Source organism: Caenorhabditis remanei, chromosome X (assembly GCF_010183535.1).
Source record: "Caenorhabditis remanei strain PX506 chromosome X, whole genome shotgun sequence".
Taxonomy (NCBI): Eukaryota; Metazoa; Nematoda; class Chromadorea; order Rhabditida; family Rhabditidae; genus Caenorhabditis; species Caenorhabditis remanei.
Window position 1 is genome coordinate 7,852,488 of NC_071333.1, and position 15,690 is coordinate 7,868,177.

The 15,690-nt window shown below is 35.4% G+C and overlaps 2 protein-coding genes across 2 annotated transcripts; one reads left to right on the plus strand and one right to left on the minus strand.

Annotated features, from left to right (window-relative positions):
• Positions 1–3,500: 3,500 nt before the first annotated feature.
• On the plus strand, positions 3,501–5,169 carry GCK72_023507 (uncharacterized protein; the record flags this gene model as incomplete). Its single annotated transcript, XM_003102596.2, has 10 exons — positions 3,501–3,625; positions 3,673–3,832; positions 3,912–4,034; positions 4,118–4,237; positions 4,284–4,463; positions 4,507–4,575; positions 4,620–4,685; positions 4,740–4,825; positions 4,872–4,937; positions 5,073–5,169. 10 exons carry the CDS (start codon positions 3,501–3,503, stop codon positions 5,167–5,169), a joined length of 1,092 nt encoding a protein of 363 aa, XP_003102644.2.
• Positions 5,170–5,963: 794 nt separating this feature from the next.
• GCK72_023508 (uncharacterized protein) lies at positions 5,964–15,485 on the minus strand (the record flags this gene model as incomplete). The annotated part of the gene is made up of 15 exons (XM_053735421.1): positions 5,964–6,065; positions 6,327–6,466; positions 6,986–7,112; positions 7,169–7,248; positions 8,202–8,367; positions 9,327–9,463; positions 9,883–9,971; positions 10,483–10,582; positions 10,701–10,817; positions 11,364–11,499; positions 11,619–11,686; positions 13,091–13,421; positions 14,718–14,789; positions 14,845–14,972; positions 15,344–15,485. The coding sequence occupies 15 exons, from the start codon at positions 15,483–15,485 to the stop codon at positions 5,964–5,966; spliced, it is 1,935 nt and encodes a 644-aa protein (XP_053578987.1).
• Between the last annotated feature and the right edge of the window lie 205 nt (positions 15,486–15,690).

Here is a 15,690-nt window from a genome sequence, read left to right on the forward strand (position 1 = left end):
CTCAAAAAGGAAGAAACGCATTTAGTTTCGGAGTTTGTGAGCAAGTTAAAATGGAGCTATGCAGATTTCTTCCGCTTTCTCTTTTTGACATTTTGTTTTCTTTTCTTTTCACTTTCAAATTTTTGCTTTTTTCTCCTATCACATTTGCTCCACAAAAAATTACTTGGCACTACGAAGAATAAAAAGAAAAAGAAATAGACGGCGAATCTCTCAGAATTTTTTTGTCCCTCTCTCCGTCTTTTCTATTTTTCTTTTATTCAAAACAACAACACCTGCCGTTCTTCTCCCCCTCAAACCAACATTCTTCCTCCGAGGTCATTATTACAATCGTTTGAGAGCCTAAAGGGTCCAATGCTTGGGGTTTCCGTCATCTTTCATTTCCGGAAAGATTGTGGTGGGAGACGAATACACGGAATGAGGTTTTCATTGATGATTTAGTGTTGAAGTTGGAGAGGAAATGAATGGGATAAAAAAAAGAGAGAAGAAAGTGGAAAAGTACCTAACCTCTAGGGATTTGGCAAACTCTACTTGCAGTGAAGATTCTAAAAAAGTACAAGTGGGAACATTTTTGTTTCAAAAAGTGTACAAAAAACTACATTTCCTCAATTTTTGTTGGTCACGGAAAATGTTTTCAGAGCTTCTTTTTCTCTCTGTTAGAATTATTGATTCTAACATCTATTACTGTCTCGCTAGGAAAAAACAATTGTGAGAACCAGATTGTGAAGGTTTACCGGAAATGTATCCCCAGGAAGTTTTCAAATTTTCGAAGTTACAAATAATTGATCACTTTGAGAGACACGTTAATACCAAAATTTTCAAACAATTCTTCGTTTTCCTTATTGAAAATATCAGTTAATCTATTTCTTCATTGTTTTCTCCATTATTGTCTTTCATTTTGAATGTCGCATCAGTGAACCAATTGCAAATCCAGTTTCCCAAACTTCAAGTCCAACAAAACCATGACAACTCAATATTTATTGGTGGTAGACCTCCCAAACATTCGTCACCTACAACACTGCATGTTGTATTTCTGTGTCCCCCGTAGAACACATTTTTTTTTTACATTCTTGAAACTTGGACTGTTTGCTCTCTCTTTCTTTTTTCTTCCCTTTTTCTCTCTATCTGGTAGTCAAACTTCCAGCACGAGGTTATCAACAAACAATAGGTATTTTTGTGTTCAGGTTTCTCTTTGTTGCAAAAAAGTTGGAGGCTAATATCATCATTTTGTAAAACAGTTTTGAATTCTGTTATACTTTTGACAGTTATTATTTCAAGTGTATTTTTTCCGTTGTTTTTAAACGTATCAATAGCACGTTAAATGAGAGAAACTAGGTACACTTTTTCCATGTCAGCATCTTCTCTACCAAATTGGTCGAATTTATCATTGGCACGTCACATATTCCTTAAAAGTGTTTCATTTTCAAGTTTCTCCGTTTCCAAATTTGAATTTGCTCAGAAAAAAAGTTTTGTGCTCCAGAAAAACCTTACTATTTTTTTTTTAGTATGAAAGTATAACTGCTAGTTAGCGGCAGACATGTATACTTATTCTCATCATTTTTTGTAATATTAGTAAATGAAACACCGAAGAAAAACTATAATAGAGGCGCATTCACATCTATTTTTTAAACCTTGTTCGTTTGCGTTTTTTTTAAACTTTTAAGTCATCAATCTTCAACCAATCTAACATTTTCTCTGACAAAATTACAGGAAAACTCCCAAATTGGCAGTACTTTGAATGAAAAAAGAGGTTACATTTTGTTATTTTTTTCACGAACTTAGAAAACGAATGATTGAAACCCAGAAAAAATATTTTTTAACATATCGAGAGTGCGCCTCTAAGAAAAGGGCGCTTCTATTACAGTTTTTACGGTACGTAGTTACTGTGAAGATAATATCCTTCTAATGTTTTGAAAACATTTAGAAAGTCTATACCTTACTAACTGTGTTATTCGGGATAAACCAAAGGATAAGCGAATGGCAAACGGGAAGAAAAGACAACCGATTAATCTAAGCCGGGTGGTCATATAAGGAGTGCGAAAATACACTCGAGACACCCGCAGTGTCCAGTTCCACAAACTGGCTGCTTCCATTCATGCATGCCCTCTTTTCCAACTACTCTCGCAATTTTCTTTCTCGACCGCTCTCCGTATTTCGTATCATCTCTATATTGATTCTCTCTCGGAGGGCTTCCTCGGTTTCTTCTTCTTTCCAATACCCTCATCTGTTTTACTTTCTCCGTTTCACTCATCGTGCTGTTTTCTAGTCGCTTTCGTTTTTATTGACTACTCAATTTTTCAAACTTTTTTTGTCTCTTCTTCTCTGCTACTGATTCTGAATTTTTTGCAAAATTTTGATCATGAACGCACCAGAATGATTCATCATTACTGTTGAGTCATGAGAAAAACTAGTGTTTACGTTATATGAGCTGCTACTACTCGTTACGTCAATTACTATTTTTGCATGAATGACGTAGGTTGTCCATGAACTTGGTACACAAAGAGCAACACTCAAGACTCAGAAGATACGAGACAGGAAGAAGTTGCTCATTTTAGAATATTTCTTCACACTGTGAAGCTCATAAGGTATTCAAAAAAAATTCAATCCTAAAGAGGGAGTTTTGGAAAAAAAAATTCCATTAAAAACTCAAAAATGTTCAGTATTATTTTGGTTTAGAAAGTTACACAAAAGCTCACTATTGAAAATACTTTTATTACATCCACTCTAACTTTTCTTCAAACTTCCTCCTCTATTTTTCTTACTGACCACTAAAATTCACAAGCAGTCTCACTGTCTGCTGTACCTAAAACTGGTCTTGAAGGTTACTCAAGTGTTCAATTTGACAAATACGGCAAGAAAAAAACGTACGCGGTCAACTATTTTTTTTCTATTTCAAAACTGCAGTATGTCTAACTAACCGAAAACTTTTTTTAACAATCGAGGTCGGAAATATTGTAACTGCGGGGGTATTTTGTTTTCATTTGATCACACGTATCTTTTCAAAAAACTAATTGAAAAATATTGTTGGTTCTTTTCCAATTCTTGTTTGTTTCCCACCCTTTTTCTTCATACCATGCCAATTTTAATCATTTTGTCAGTATTCATTGTCAAAAAGTCAACAAAAATCAAAAATTTGACCGTCTTTTCCCGCTTGATTATCAGAATCGATCATTATTACCATTTGTTCCACGTCATTGTGTACAGCTTATTTTAATGTTTGCTCAGATTTGATTTTGACTTCCTCCGATGTGCTCTTTGTTGGAGGATGACAGTTCATTATTGCTCATGTGTTACGTGTTGGAACATATTTTCTCCTATATATTTTCTACTTAGCAAGTTTTAGCCCTGTTACTAATTTTTTTAATAGACGAGTGTTCTTCTTTCAATTTATTCTTGGCATTGTTCTGCCCCTCTTTTAACACATGTAAGACTTCTGCTCGTGTCGAAGAAAAAATGTGAAGAAACAGGGCAAAAATCTAATTATTTTTTGTGTTTCAGAGTTAATGGTTCAAGAAGATGACGACGATTTGCGGTTGTCAATGTCCCTTCGTCCGACAACATTGTCAACGCGTCCTAATTCCTTGTCGGTGAACGGAAATGAGAAAGCAGTTCCAGAAGAGAGCGTGTTGTGAGTGTCTCCTCATTCTAAATTGACCCGAAAAATGATTTTTTAAGACGATCACTCTCTACTGGAACGTTAAAATATCCCGATGACGAACATTTCTACACATTTAATTCGGCACATTTACAAGATCTTGGAGCTATTGGAAATGGAAACTTTGGAACAGTGTACAAAATGAGACATAGAGAAACAAATAAACTAATTGCTGTGAAAGTGCGTTTTCATTTTATAACAAAATTTTTTTTATTGATTTTCAAAAGTTCAAAACAAAAATGACATGTTATGTTTTCAGCGGATACGATGTAACAACATAGATCAACGCGAACAAATTCGCTTACTGCGAGAGCACGACACGATTGTGAAATCCGAAAAAGGGCCAAATATTGTCAAGTTTTACGGAGCCATTTTCAGCGAGGTAAAAAAGAGTTCTTGGAATTTGAAAACATTCAATATTTATTTGGAAAGTAGTAAAAACTTTTACAAATATTATCATTTTAGGGAGACTGTTGGATCTGCATGGAGCTGATGGATATATCTATGGATCTTCTATACCGACGAGTCTACGATGTAAAACAGAGTAGGCTCAATGAAAATGTTGTGGGTCATATCACAGTTTGCGTAAGTTTTTATTTCCCAAATTAATTTTTGAACATGTGATTTGCAGACAGTGGACGCTCTCGATTATTTGAAAAAAGAGCTGAAAATAATTCATCGAGATGTTAAACCCTCTAACATATTGGTTGATGGACATGGTGCAGTCAAACTATGTGATTTTGGAATTTGTGGACAGCTCGAAGATTCCGTAGTGAAGACTCATGACGCTGGTTGTCAACCATATTTAGCGGTGAGCGTTCCATTCGAATTAAAAAAATATTTGACAATTTCAGCCAGAAAGGATAACCAGCTCAGATAAGTATGATGTAAGATCAGACGTGTGGTCTCTAGGAATTACTCTGGTAAGTGTGTAAAATGAGACAAAACATAACAAAAACATTTTCAGTACGAAATTGCAACTGGAAGATTTCCTTACCAACAATGGAATTCATTGTTTGATCAAATTGCAGCGGTTAGTTGTTATTGTTTCCTTTTTCCCCAAAATTATTTTGTTTCATTTTTTCAGGTAGTCAACGGTGATCCACCAATATTGAGGCCGGACAGTGGAGACATGAATTATAGTCTCCCTCTTGTAAAATTTATAAATACTTGGTAAGTGAAAGAGTTCAAATAAATATACTAAATAATTGTTTTTCAGTTTAACAAAAGAAAGGCGGCATCGTCCAAAATATGATACGCTGAAAAGCTTTGACTTCTATCAGATGTGAGTTGAATTACAATTTTGAATAATTGAATTTAATTCAAAAGCAAAAAAAAAGGATTTGCAAGAAAACTTTCGTGTATACTAGAGATATGTTCGAAAAATGTTTCAACTCTCAAATTCAACTTAAATTTTCAGATACGCCAAAGGCGGACCAGAAATCGAAGAAGCAAAAGAAATTCTCGGAGTAGAAGCCATCGACACTCGTGATCATCCTATTGATATACGAGGCTAACCATTGCTCGACCTGCAATTTCTTTATGTATATCAACTTGAACTCTGTTTTTTTCTTGACAGTTGAAATGTCTCTGGAAATTCAGAATACTTTTTTAAAATGATTTCAACTACCTTTTTGTTCATAATACCGTGTTTTTAATTCAATTCCCACGCAGCTTATTCAATTTTTGTCGGTTTTCTTCACAAGTCATTTGTCATTTTTCCCCACAACGTTTAGTTAGTGATTGCAGCTAGTGTCTTCGTTTTTCAGTTTTCACTGAATCTTTTTTTCATTTTGACGCATTGATTTTGTCACTTTCAAACCATGTTTCTTCTCGTCACCTCTCTTCCGTCCGATTGTGCTAGCTTCTTTCCAATGATCTCAAACTTTTGTTTTTCTAATCATTAATAATGTTCTGCAAAATTATTTTATTAATAAAAATGATATCAATTATTTTTGTAGAATAAAATTTTTTGATTTAAAGGAGGACCGGAAAATTGGCTATGTGATTCTCACAATGATGCTTGAAACTAAAAAGTTCTAGTTGAACAGTTTGACAGCAATCAATGTGCTTTAAGATATTATTTCATAACTTCCCTCTGCACCCTGATTATTGATACTTGTGCTTTCGTGCTGCTCACTTTATTGCAGCTGACATCCGAAATGTTGAAATAATGTGTAACAAAGAACAGATATCTACATACATTTCGAAAGATAAAAGAAAGTGCACACAAAGGCAAGCTGTGGAGTGAAAAAAAACTAAAGTTAATATATACTTAAATTATGAGTATCAAGGGAGTAGTTTTCTCTTTTTACGAGTTCAAGATGCTATCTCGAAGAGTATTTGAAATGCACCATCCCTTGTTCCGATCTTCGACTCGATTAATGCAAATTTCATCCCAAGCACATCCAGACTGAAAAGAAGAAAAACGATGAACAAGGAAATGGATAACTTAGAATATGTTAAACAGATTTCTCCTTCCAGAAAACATGTTTTTTTCGTGGAAGTGAACGTGAATATTTGTTCAATAGAATTTGGGAGAACCACTTAAAAATTATGAATCTTCTCTGAAATAAGTACGTTTTTACTTTCTGGATTTTCTTTTTTCCTGAGAATCCGATTTATATCTATTCTGTTATTATGAACTTGCAAAATATTTCTTTTTTTCTCTGACCTTTATCTCATCCGGGTTACAGCTGACGATTCGCATAAATTCAGCCTCCGAATGGGACATCTGCTCAAAGTGAGGTCCTGCCAACGGATGTCCGTGTGGTGTTAGTGTTCGAACATCAGTTCCTTGGTTGACACCTCGTGCTGAAAACTACTACATGTCAAGCGTACTTATAGCACAAACTAGATTTCTAAACCAAGGTTTTGAGAGACAAGTAAACAAGCTTTAGATATTCACTGCATATGCATGTCTCGAACTATTTTTTTTTCAAAAAGTCTAGTCTCGTTTCAGTTATTGAGTAAAAGAAATCAGAATACATTTTCAACAGCATGAGTTATTTTTACATCTGAACTTTCTTCAGCTCTACTATTAAAGACCCCTAATTCTATTCAGAACATAGTAAATTAGTATATATTGTTGGCAAACACTTTTTTTGTAAGAATCATGATATTCAACAACAATAACGTGTTACTATGCAGCAATAAGGTTTCTAACAAAATCGTCATCAATTCAGCCTTATAATGTCATATGAACAAATGTTCCTCAATAAATCTATTATTTGTTATTAGTATTCTCTTGGAAGAGATGTTATTCAACAAGCTTCCTAATCGTTTTACCTTTCAAGCATTTTTTGTGTTCAAGCAATTAGATATTGTACTCACTCATTTTGTCGGTTTTGAATTCAAACAACTCTCTTGACTCAAAATCATAATCTCCAGTGTAGAGTCGTGGAATAATTTGTACCGAATATCGCACACCTTCTTGCAAATTTTTGATCAGTACCGTAGTCTGAAAACATTTTTCACTTAGTCACATTTTTCACTGAAATTTTTCTTTTGCCATACATTTTTTGAATCCTCAATTTCAATCTTTTGCCATTGTTCCGGAGTGAGATCTTTGCGATTTGTATATAGAATAGTAGCACCTAGAAACAATGAGAATATATATGTAGAAAAACCGGAGGTTTTGTAAAAAAGAAGCACATGTACATATCCATTAAATCATTGGACAAAGCCGTTGTCGTACAAAACATGTAATGGAAAGTGGGATTTGTGTTTTCTTCTTTTTACTTAGAAAGGGACCTCTCATTTTACAGAGCCCGTTTCTCATCCCCTCAGAACTCATTTTGCCTTTTTCCTCACCAATGACACTGTCCAATATGCTTTTTGGAAATGTCCAACGTATTTCTACTTCTCCTGGAGCTACATTGCGATATGCTAGCGAATTCCCTTCAAATTCCTCTTCATCGGTATTATCTGCGTTTAGAGTGAGTTTAATTATACCTTTTATGTTATCAGTAATTTCGAAAAAAAAGAAAATCAGAAAAGCAGTAAAGGACAAAAACAAACTGGGGGTGGTGAGGTAGATCAAAAAAAATTATAAGAGACGAACTGATTAGTCCATAAGCTGTTGAAAATAAGTGTTAGTAAAATTTGCACCATTTGAAACCATATGTTGTCATTTCTGATATTCACATAGAGTTAGTCATCAAACGGGTTAAAATCAGCATTCGGGTTAGCGTTCGACCAATCTGTAAAGTACGGAATCAGAACAGGAAACACTTTGCTAATTGAAGGAAAGAAAAACTCAAGAAGTTTTTTTTCGCAAGGCAGATGAAAAAGTAAGTGTGAAGAGAGCTCAAATGGGAACACTAGTCTGGAAGTTGAAGAGGAACGCGTCATGCTTCTTACATCCTCTTTTACAAAATTCAATTTTTGATCTTAAACTCTTCCTTCCTTTTCAGTTACAAGTTTTCTTGTATCACTCTCAGCTTTTTTGTTCTGCACCAAATGTTCTGCTCAACTTTTATTTTTTTCAATGAATCATGTTTTCTCACACGCACACATAATTTGGGATTTAGTTCACACATTTGCTCACCAATTGTCTTGAATCTATAAACTGATGGGGCTCGGATGACAGATCCATCTGTATTGCGTACGTTCACTCTGACAAAATAGACGGTTGAGCTCTTGAGGTCTTCCAGTGAAAGGTGTGATTCTTTGTTGTTCAGACGAACTAACTTCCATTGAGAATCAGGAAGGTCCTGTAAACAATTTCTATGAATATTTTGTGTTGTGGACAAGATTCATATTTTGGACGTTCAGAATAGACATATTTTCTCTGACACATTCCAAAACTTGTCTTTAGCATTTTTAATCTTTCATCAATTTTTTGAATGCTTAGACTGCTTATCATTCAACTAAAGTTCTTATAGCTCAACTTCAAATTTTCTACACATTTCTAAAATTTGAATAAGCAAACCCCTTTGTTAATGTTTTGTAAAAAAGTTCTTCATAACTTCTCATAATTCGTGAATCATTCTCGTTTTATTTATCTGATCAACGAGTTATCACACTCTTCCGACTTTTGACTAAAGAAAAACAGAGCCTCTTCGGCGACAAGTTAAGTTGGGAGGGAAAGAAGTAAAATTAATTTTTTGCTGTGTTGTGTTTTTCTATTTCATTGCCCCCTCCCTCGATCTCATCAATCTAAAATTGTTTTCCAACAAAAGTTTTTTCGTTCGTTCATTCGAATTTTTTCCAGCATATATCTTCTTTTGTTCTTTTTTCTTCATTTCTCCGTTTTTTCCCGCTCGTTCTTCTAATTATTAAGCACTAATTAGCATGTAGGTAAATTGCTGTTTTGGGTTGGTGTTCCTTTTAAAAACTTAACTCTAGACTTGTTTTCAAGATCGGAAGGTTTTAAGAATGATTTTTGAATCGAAAGGAAAAGGGAACGCATTAATTCTTATCGAGGATTAGATTAGCAACGAAAAAATCTGGTATGTTTAATGTCTGCTACATCGTGTTCAATTCAGGATTAGCAACATCAATATTCAAAGAGTTCTTTTCTGCCTCTCTATTTATTCTTGCCTTTTTTGCCCCCTCCTTATAAACCATTCTTACGACATCTCGCTTTTCCCCATTGTACTTTTTTCTAAATAAAAGAACTGGTAGCAATATTGTTCGTCCTTAGTATATTTACATATAAATTGAGTCTCACCTTATCTTGACTCAAGTAAACATCATAACCAGCCACGTTTTCTGGACGAATATGAGGTTCAAGCATCCATTGCAATTTGACCGAATTCACGTCGTGAGAGTAGATAACGTCAACTTTGTGGATTGGATTGGTTTCAACTAAAAAATTTAGTATGATTGAAAACATTTATAAGTGGCAGTTGCAATCTATAAACTAGTGTTATAGGTTTTATTCCACAGTGAGAATTTGGAAACTCAACATTTTCTTGATTTCTTCTCTATGTGACCTTTCAATTCGAAGAATCACATATATCTTATCTTCTTCAGGATATAATAACGTTCTTCCTATTAGCAAGTTCAGAAGAAGATTTTCGCCGTTTGCCAGATGTTTTTTGTTTTTTGCTCTCGAACAAAACAAAAAACTGGGAGAGAAAGGGCAATGTGCTGACAGCTAAATACTTTACATTTTCACATACATACTGGTGAAAATGCAGATTTTGGAAGAATCGAGAGCGCTCTTTCTTTTTGCCTTCATGAATGTTTTTCGTTTAGTTCACTTTTTCCTCTCTTGTCCTCACCTCGTGGTGTTCGAAAACGGAATTGGCCGCTCTCGGTAACGATGTTATTGGCAAGCACTGTTTTGATGCGTAGCAGATATTCAGTGTTGCTGAAAAGTTGGCAGTGTATAATCCTTGACCTCAAAATTATTATTTTTGTTTCCTAGTTTTCTAGTCACATGAAACTATAATTATCTTTCCATCTAATGCTATTGTTGCTTATGAATTTTTAACTCGTCCTTTTATTCCATTTCTTTTTTTTTTTCGTTTTGCTTTCTCTTTTCTATCTACCATTCACTTTTCATATCCCGTGTCATACTTCTCTATTCACTCCGATTTTTTGCATATCAAATAGCGGGGGTAGTTTTTCTTTCGAACAGAAGATTTTTTTAATTAAAGGGATGGATTGGTGGGTAAAAAAGAGAAGGGTGTGCCACTCGGCCCATCTCAACATTTTCCACGTTTTTCGTGTGTTTCTTTTCCATCGGCACGTCTTTGTCTCTTCCAGCAAAATCAGTTATTGTTGGTCAGTGTGTTTTCTTGAAAAAGTATTCCTAGGGTAATGGGCCCAAAAAAAGAAGTAAGTGCTGATGAAAATTCAATAGCGGGTCCTAGTCAAACCTTTTCAAATGGTGCAGAGCTGCCGACGAGGATGCACCATGGAATTGAATCTTCTGCCAGTATCGGTTGTTTCCCATTTCAGCATACTCCACGTTATACGCTGAAAAAGGAACGAACGACGTAGATATATTCTAGGATGAAAACATAGGTGTTATAGAAGATAGACACGAAAACCTTCATGTAGGATAATATTATGTTTTTTTTCTTGAGTGACTCACAAGCAATTCTGTTTTGCATTGTTGACGGTACTTCCCAGGTCAAATTGACTATTCCTTGTGTCGGAGTGCGGAAATGAGAGCTGATGATGAGGTTTCCAATCTCGAAGTAGTCATCATCTGTAACTTTTTTACGTAACTGTTTCCTATAGTTCCTTGTTTTTTTTTCTTTGATTTGGAAAGCTGAATTACAAATTTTCAGTTAGGCTTTTGATAGTTGAGTATCGAAAATCAAAAGATTCGTTGCACTTCCGGTCTCTCGAGAAAATATTTTGGTTCGCAGAAAACTTGCACTTGTAACCATAATCTTAATCAAGATTTAGGATTAGTTTCTATAATTGAGAAAATTTTCTGATCGCTCAGTGTGCACTTTCTCTGAACACCAGCTACCCTGGATTTCTATTTTCTCGGTATACTCTGTTTGCTCCACGTTTTTGTCTCTGTGACCTGAGACGTTTATAATGTCTGACGTGTCTTGGTTATTTTTCAAGGAAAAATAGACATGAGAATCATCAAGCGAACTATATAGGCTCATCTGTGTTTAAATCGTCTGCGTATTTGTTTGATCCGAAAAATGCGGTCTGTCACTTCCCCTTTATCTCTTGTGTTCCTTTTCGTACTCCCATTAGACATCGGATGAGTTATGTTCAACACTTAAAACACTACCTCTTGGCATAGTAATCTCGACAATGGAGGCGGTGCCAGAGATGGCATCTTGGCTTGTGGCACTTCGGATTGTCATTTCATATTTCTCTCCAGCGATCATCTTGCCAAGTGTAAAACTTGTTGCAGCAGTTTTGATCTGTAAAGAAATTTTTTCTATTCTGTCAGTATTAAATGTAGTTTTGTAGCATTTCTTTCTACTTTTCCTGGTGCCATGTAGATCAAACACATAGTAATCATGATTCAATTTCAATTTACCTGCTGATTTTGAAGAGTACTACCGGATGCAGTAGTCAGTTGTTTCACATTGACCAAGTAGTAGATATCTGAAAGCAGAAAACATTTTGAATTTTGCAATTATAAACTTCAAAATGCATCTTCAAGCGTGCTTACAAAACTCCAAATTCATTTTTTGTAACCATATTCACTTTTTCTTTCTATTCTCACTTGAAACTTGTAGTTTTAGCACATTTCTTTTTATTTTTTTCCTATATATCAAAAAACGTACATCGAGAGCGGGCATAGCCATTAATTGGACAGGACCCTCTCTTCTTTTATTTCTGACTTTTGTTTAATTTTCTGTTGCTGAAATTGCAGTACTCTGAACTAGAGTTAGCTATCGTCACTCTATACCCAATTATGCGATCGTTTCAGTGCATCTCTAATATCACTCCGAGAAACATTATCCAATTTTGCTGCGGTCCCTCTTTTTTTTACTCTTTTCGTTTTTTCGCCACATTCAGCTTTCCGCTTTTTGAATTATTCAAAACCATCCATCTTACCCCCCACACACATTTCCTATCCGTTCTTTCTTGCAAGTTTCACATTACGAGAGTTCCCAAAATAGAGTTACTTCATCTACAAAATCAGAATATTACTTTTTAGAATAATGTGTTTCCTGGGAACTTGGGATAGAAACCAATAAAGTCCTGTCCAATTTTTTTCGGACCTGCCAATCTAATCAGATGTAGGAAGTAAACAAAGTTTCCGAGAACTAATTTCTAGTTCCCAGTTTTCATCGCCTTAAATGTTCAGTATTTTATCTAAATTTTCTGCTGAACATAAAACTTCAATCCTTTTTGTTCAAGAAACAAACAACGATATACACCTTAAAACCTTAAACAGATGTCATTTTTGTTCTTTTCTGTTTTTTTTTTTGTGAACACAGGTAATGTGAGCTGTGTTCTTCATCATCGAGAACCCTCACTTTCTACTTTCATCTCTATATCTTCCTCGTCAAAAGTGTTTTTTTTGTATGTCTTAGGCACTTGGGCTTCTTTTTTGTAGTGTCATTCTACATTCAGTCGACACAGTTTTCTTAGAAAAAATCTCGACCACATCCATCTGTCGTTTTTGCCTCTTTTTTGGCTGTGCTTTTTTGCGTACTCTTCCTCTACTGGCTATTTCAAGTATTTTCCAGTGGACGAGTGACGAGACCGGAACTATTTCCTAGTTAAGAGCTACCTTATATTCAGATACTCTAGAACTAGTAAACACAAAATTTTCCGTTCTTTTTTTGCTTATTGATTCTTTCACTTCTAATTTCTTGCCCTTGCTATTTTGGTTAAAAATGAAATACGATATTTTGGCATCATATCAGTTCAGTGACAAATTAACTTCTAGGAACTCAAATATCCGGTCTGATAGTTATTATACGACTCTCAGAATATAAAATTGTCATTTTTCTGATGTCCTAAAAATAAGAAGAAGAATTCAGTTTGAGTTCTTACCTTGTCTTCCTGGCATTGCAGGCTGCCACTTGAGTTGTACTGTAGTAGGATTCATAATGTTAGCGGTGAAGTGGAGTGGTGGCACAAGTGCTCCTGGAGCATGAACTAGCGGTGATGCGGGAGCTTGAGGTGGTTGAGCATGTGCTTGAACTGGTTGAGGATGTTGGGGATGGTGAGAAGTATGGTGCTGGGCATGGTGCTGGTTTTGTTGCGGAGCATGATGCTGACCATGCTCATGAGCATGCTGATGAGAGTGATGCGCGTGGTGGTTAGGGCTCGGTGCTGCTGGAGCAGCTGGTGGAACTGGACGCAGTGGGGCAGATCGCACGCTCTGAAATGTTTCTAGAATATTTACGTATTTGATATCATCCTATAATCGATTTGTATTTTGGAGTGGCAAATACCGAAATCCTCCCAGTTACTCATGGTTCACACGTTCAAGTAATAGAGTGCCCGTAAGTAGAATTTTTTGGCTTCATTCCACTTTTCTACCCAACCAACTACGTCAATCTTTTCATCGCGACCAATTCCTATAAATATTTCATAGTGTCTATAAGAATGATATGTTCCTTAATTCTTCTACGAATAGTTTTTTTGTTCTATTCATCTCAGTTCACTCGTACATCTTCATTCCTCATTCAAATATTCTTTTGCTCAAATTCACAACGTTCTCTCTTCTTCTTTTTCTGTTGTTCCGTGGAACAACTGTTGTTGTTGAGTGTCACTCGTTTTGCAGAACAAATTATCGTTTTGACAAAAGATAGAATGTAGAGGGATACGGTAGTTTTTGGGCTTTTGATTATAGAATACGAATGCTTTGTTTTGATTCAAAACGGAAAGAAAAACACACGTCGGTGTGGTTTTTGACAAATTGCAGAACTATTTATTATAGGAGGCACTCCAATTTTTTGAATTTCTTTCGTTTCTTTCGTTCTCGTTTTCAAATTTTTTTTTTCTCAATGGGCGGTCCTTAGACAAATTTGATGGAAAGAATAAGTAATCGCACCACACCTCAATCTCAACTGAATTTTTCACCAAATATGAGAACGGCTCTCAACGGAAAAATGAAAAGGAGAAGTTTTCACTTTTTACCAAAAAAGCGCCAACCCTACGGAATATGATCTTATTCTGAAAGCAGGAAGTGAACATCCTGTTGACGTTTTGAGTAGAGAAGAGAAAAAGTTTCTTCCAAAAAAGAGAGTTAGAAGAGAAAAAAGGAAGAAAAAGGGCCCTCCTAAAACTTCAATGTCTACTGGAATCACTTTTTGAATTTAAAATTGAGATGGCAAAAGGAAATGTGTTTGGACCTTTGTCTCAAGACCACTTTTTATTGTTTTCTTTTTAGAATTTCTGGTGTTGCCCGGGGATAATGCATTTGGACAAAATTAGTCGTTGGCAAATGTTATATCTGTTTTGTTGCTAAAAGAAAATTTTGCTAGCTGCCACATTCCTCGTGATAAAAAATGAAGTTTTTTGGTTTAAAAAGTATAGAAAAGTGGTAGTAAGTCTTTCATGGTCAGAGTTCACTCTCACGTTTGGCCCATTACTTATTCTTTTGTGAATATTACTATTATTCTATTCACCATACTACTCTTTTACCCTTTCGTTTTTATTACACCGAACTGACCTTTCTAGCTGCATCTACAATTATTTCTTTTGTCCAATCCTCTACGATTTGAGCTCCTCGTTCTGTTTTTATCTGAAATTTTGATGAGGTTTTCTTTATTTCCTAATAGTGTGTATGTATGTTCTACCTGAATGTGGACGTTTTCCCCGTCGTTATACGTGCCTAATGGAATCCGTACATTTGACTCGACTGTTTTGATGTACTTCCAAGCCGCTTGGTCGGATCCGGACTTGTGGCGGATGGTGTACATTGTGTCTGAAAGACCTTGTTTGTCTTCGGTCACTAGATATTTACTCTTTCAAATAATGCTGAATTGTTCAAAATTTTTGCTTATCATCGTTTGATGATAAAATGGAAGAGAAATCAATTTTCTAGAGAATGTTAATCAAGGAAATAGTCAATTTAATTTCAGAGTTCTGTCATTGTCTAGATGAACACATAGTACTTCGTGATTCATCAGAATCAGAACATGAACAGCGGATATATGAAACATGGAATATTTATAAGTCGGCTCTGCATTTTTGGTATTTTGATCGCAATTCTGAGATTTTCTAACACTTTTTGTTGGTCTCAATATTTTTCTCGCATTTTTCTCAAACTCAATGTTTATATTTTGTTTCACTCACTCTGAGGTTGTGATCCAGCTTGCCACTCAACATAGATAATGTCCAACTCAGGTACAACCCGTGCTCTCGGATCCTTGACCACAGGTACCGGTTGAGATACAGTAAGATACAAACATATCGCAGAAAATAGTAAGAGTTTCATGGAAGCAATCGGTGCGAAGTAGTTTGAGTGCGGGAGCAACAAGAGACGAAGGTAGTAATGGAAGTGCGACAAGGGCAAACACGAGCCGCCCTGGTCAACGTTATCTCAAAATGATACATTGCAATACGCAACTGGCCATTCAAAATGTAATATCTGAGAGTTTGTGAAGGATAAGTGTCACTCTTCTCAGGACAATTTACAGCGC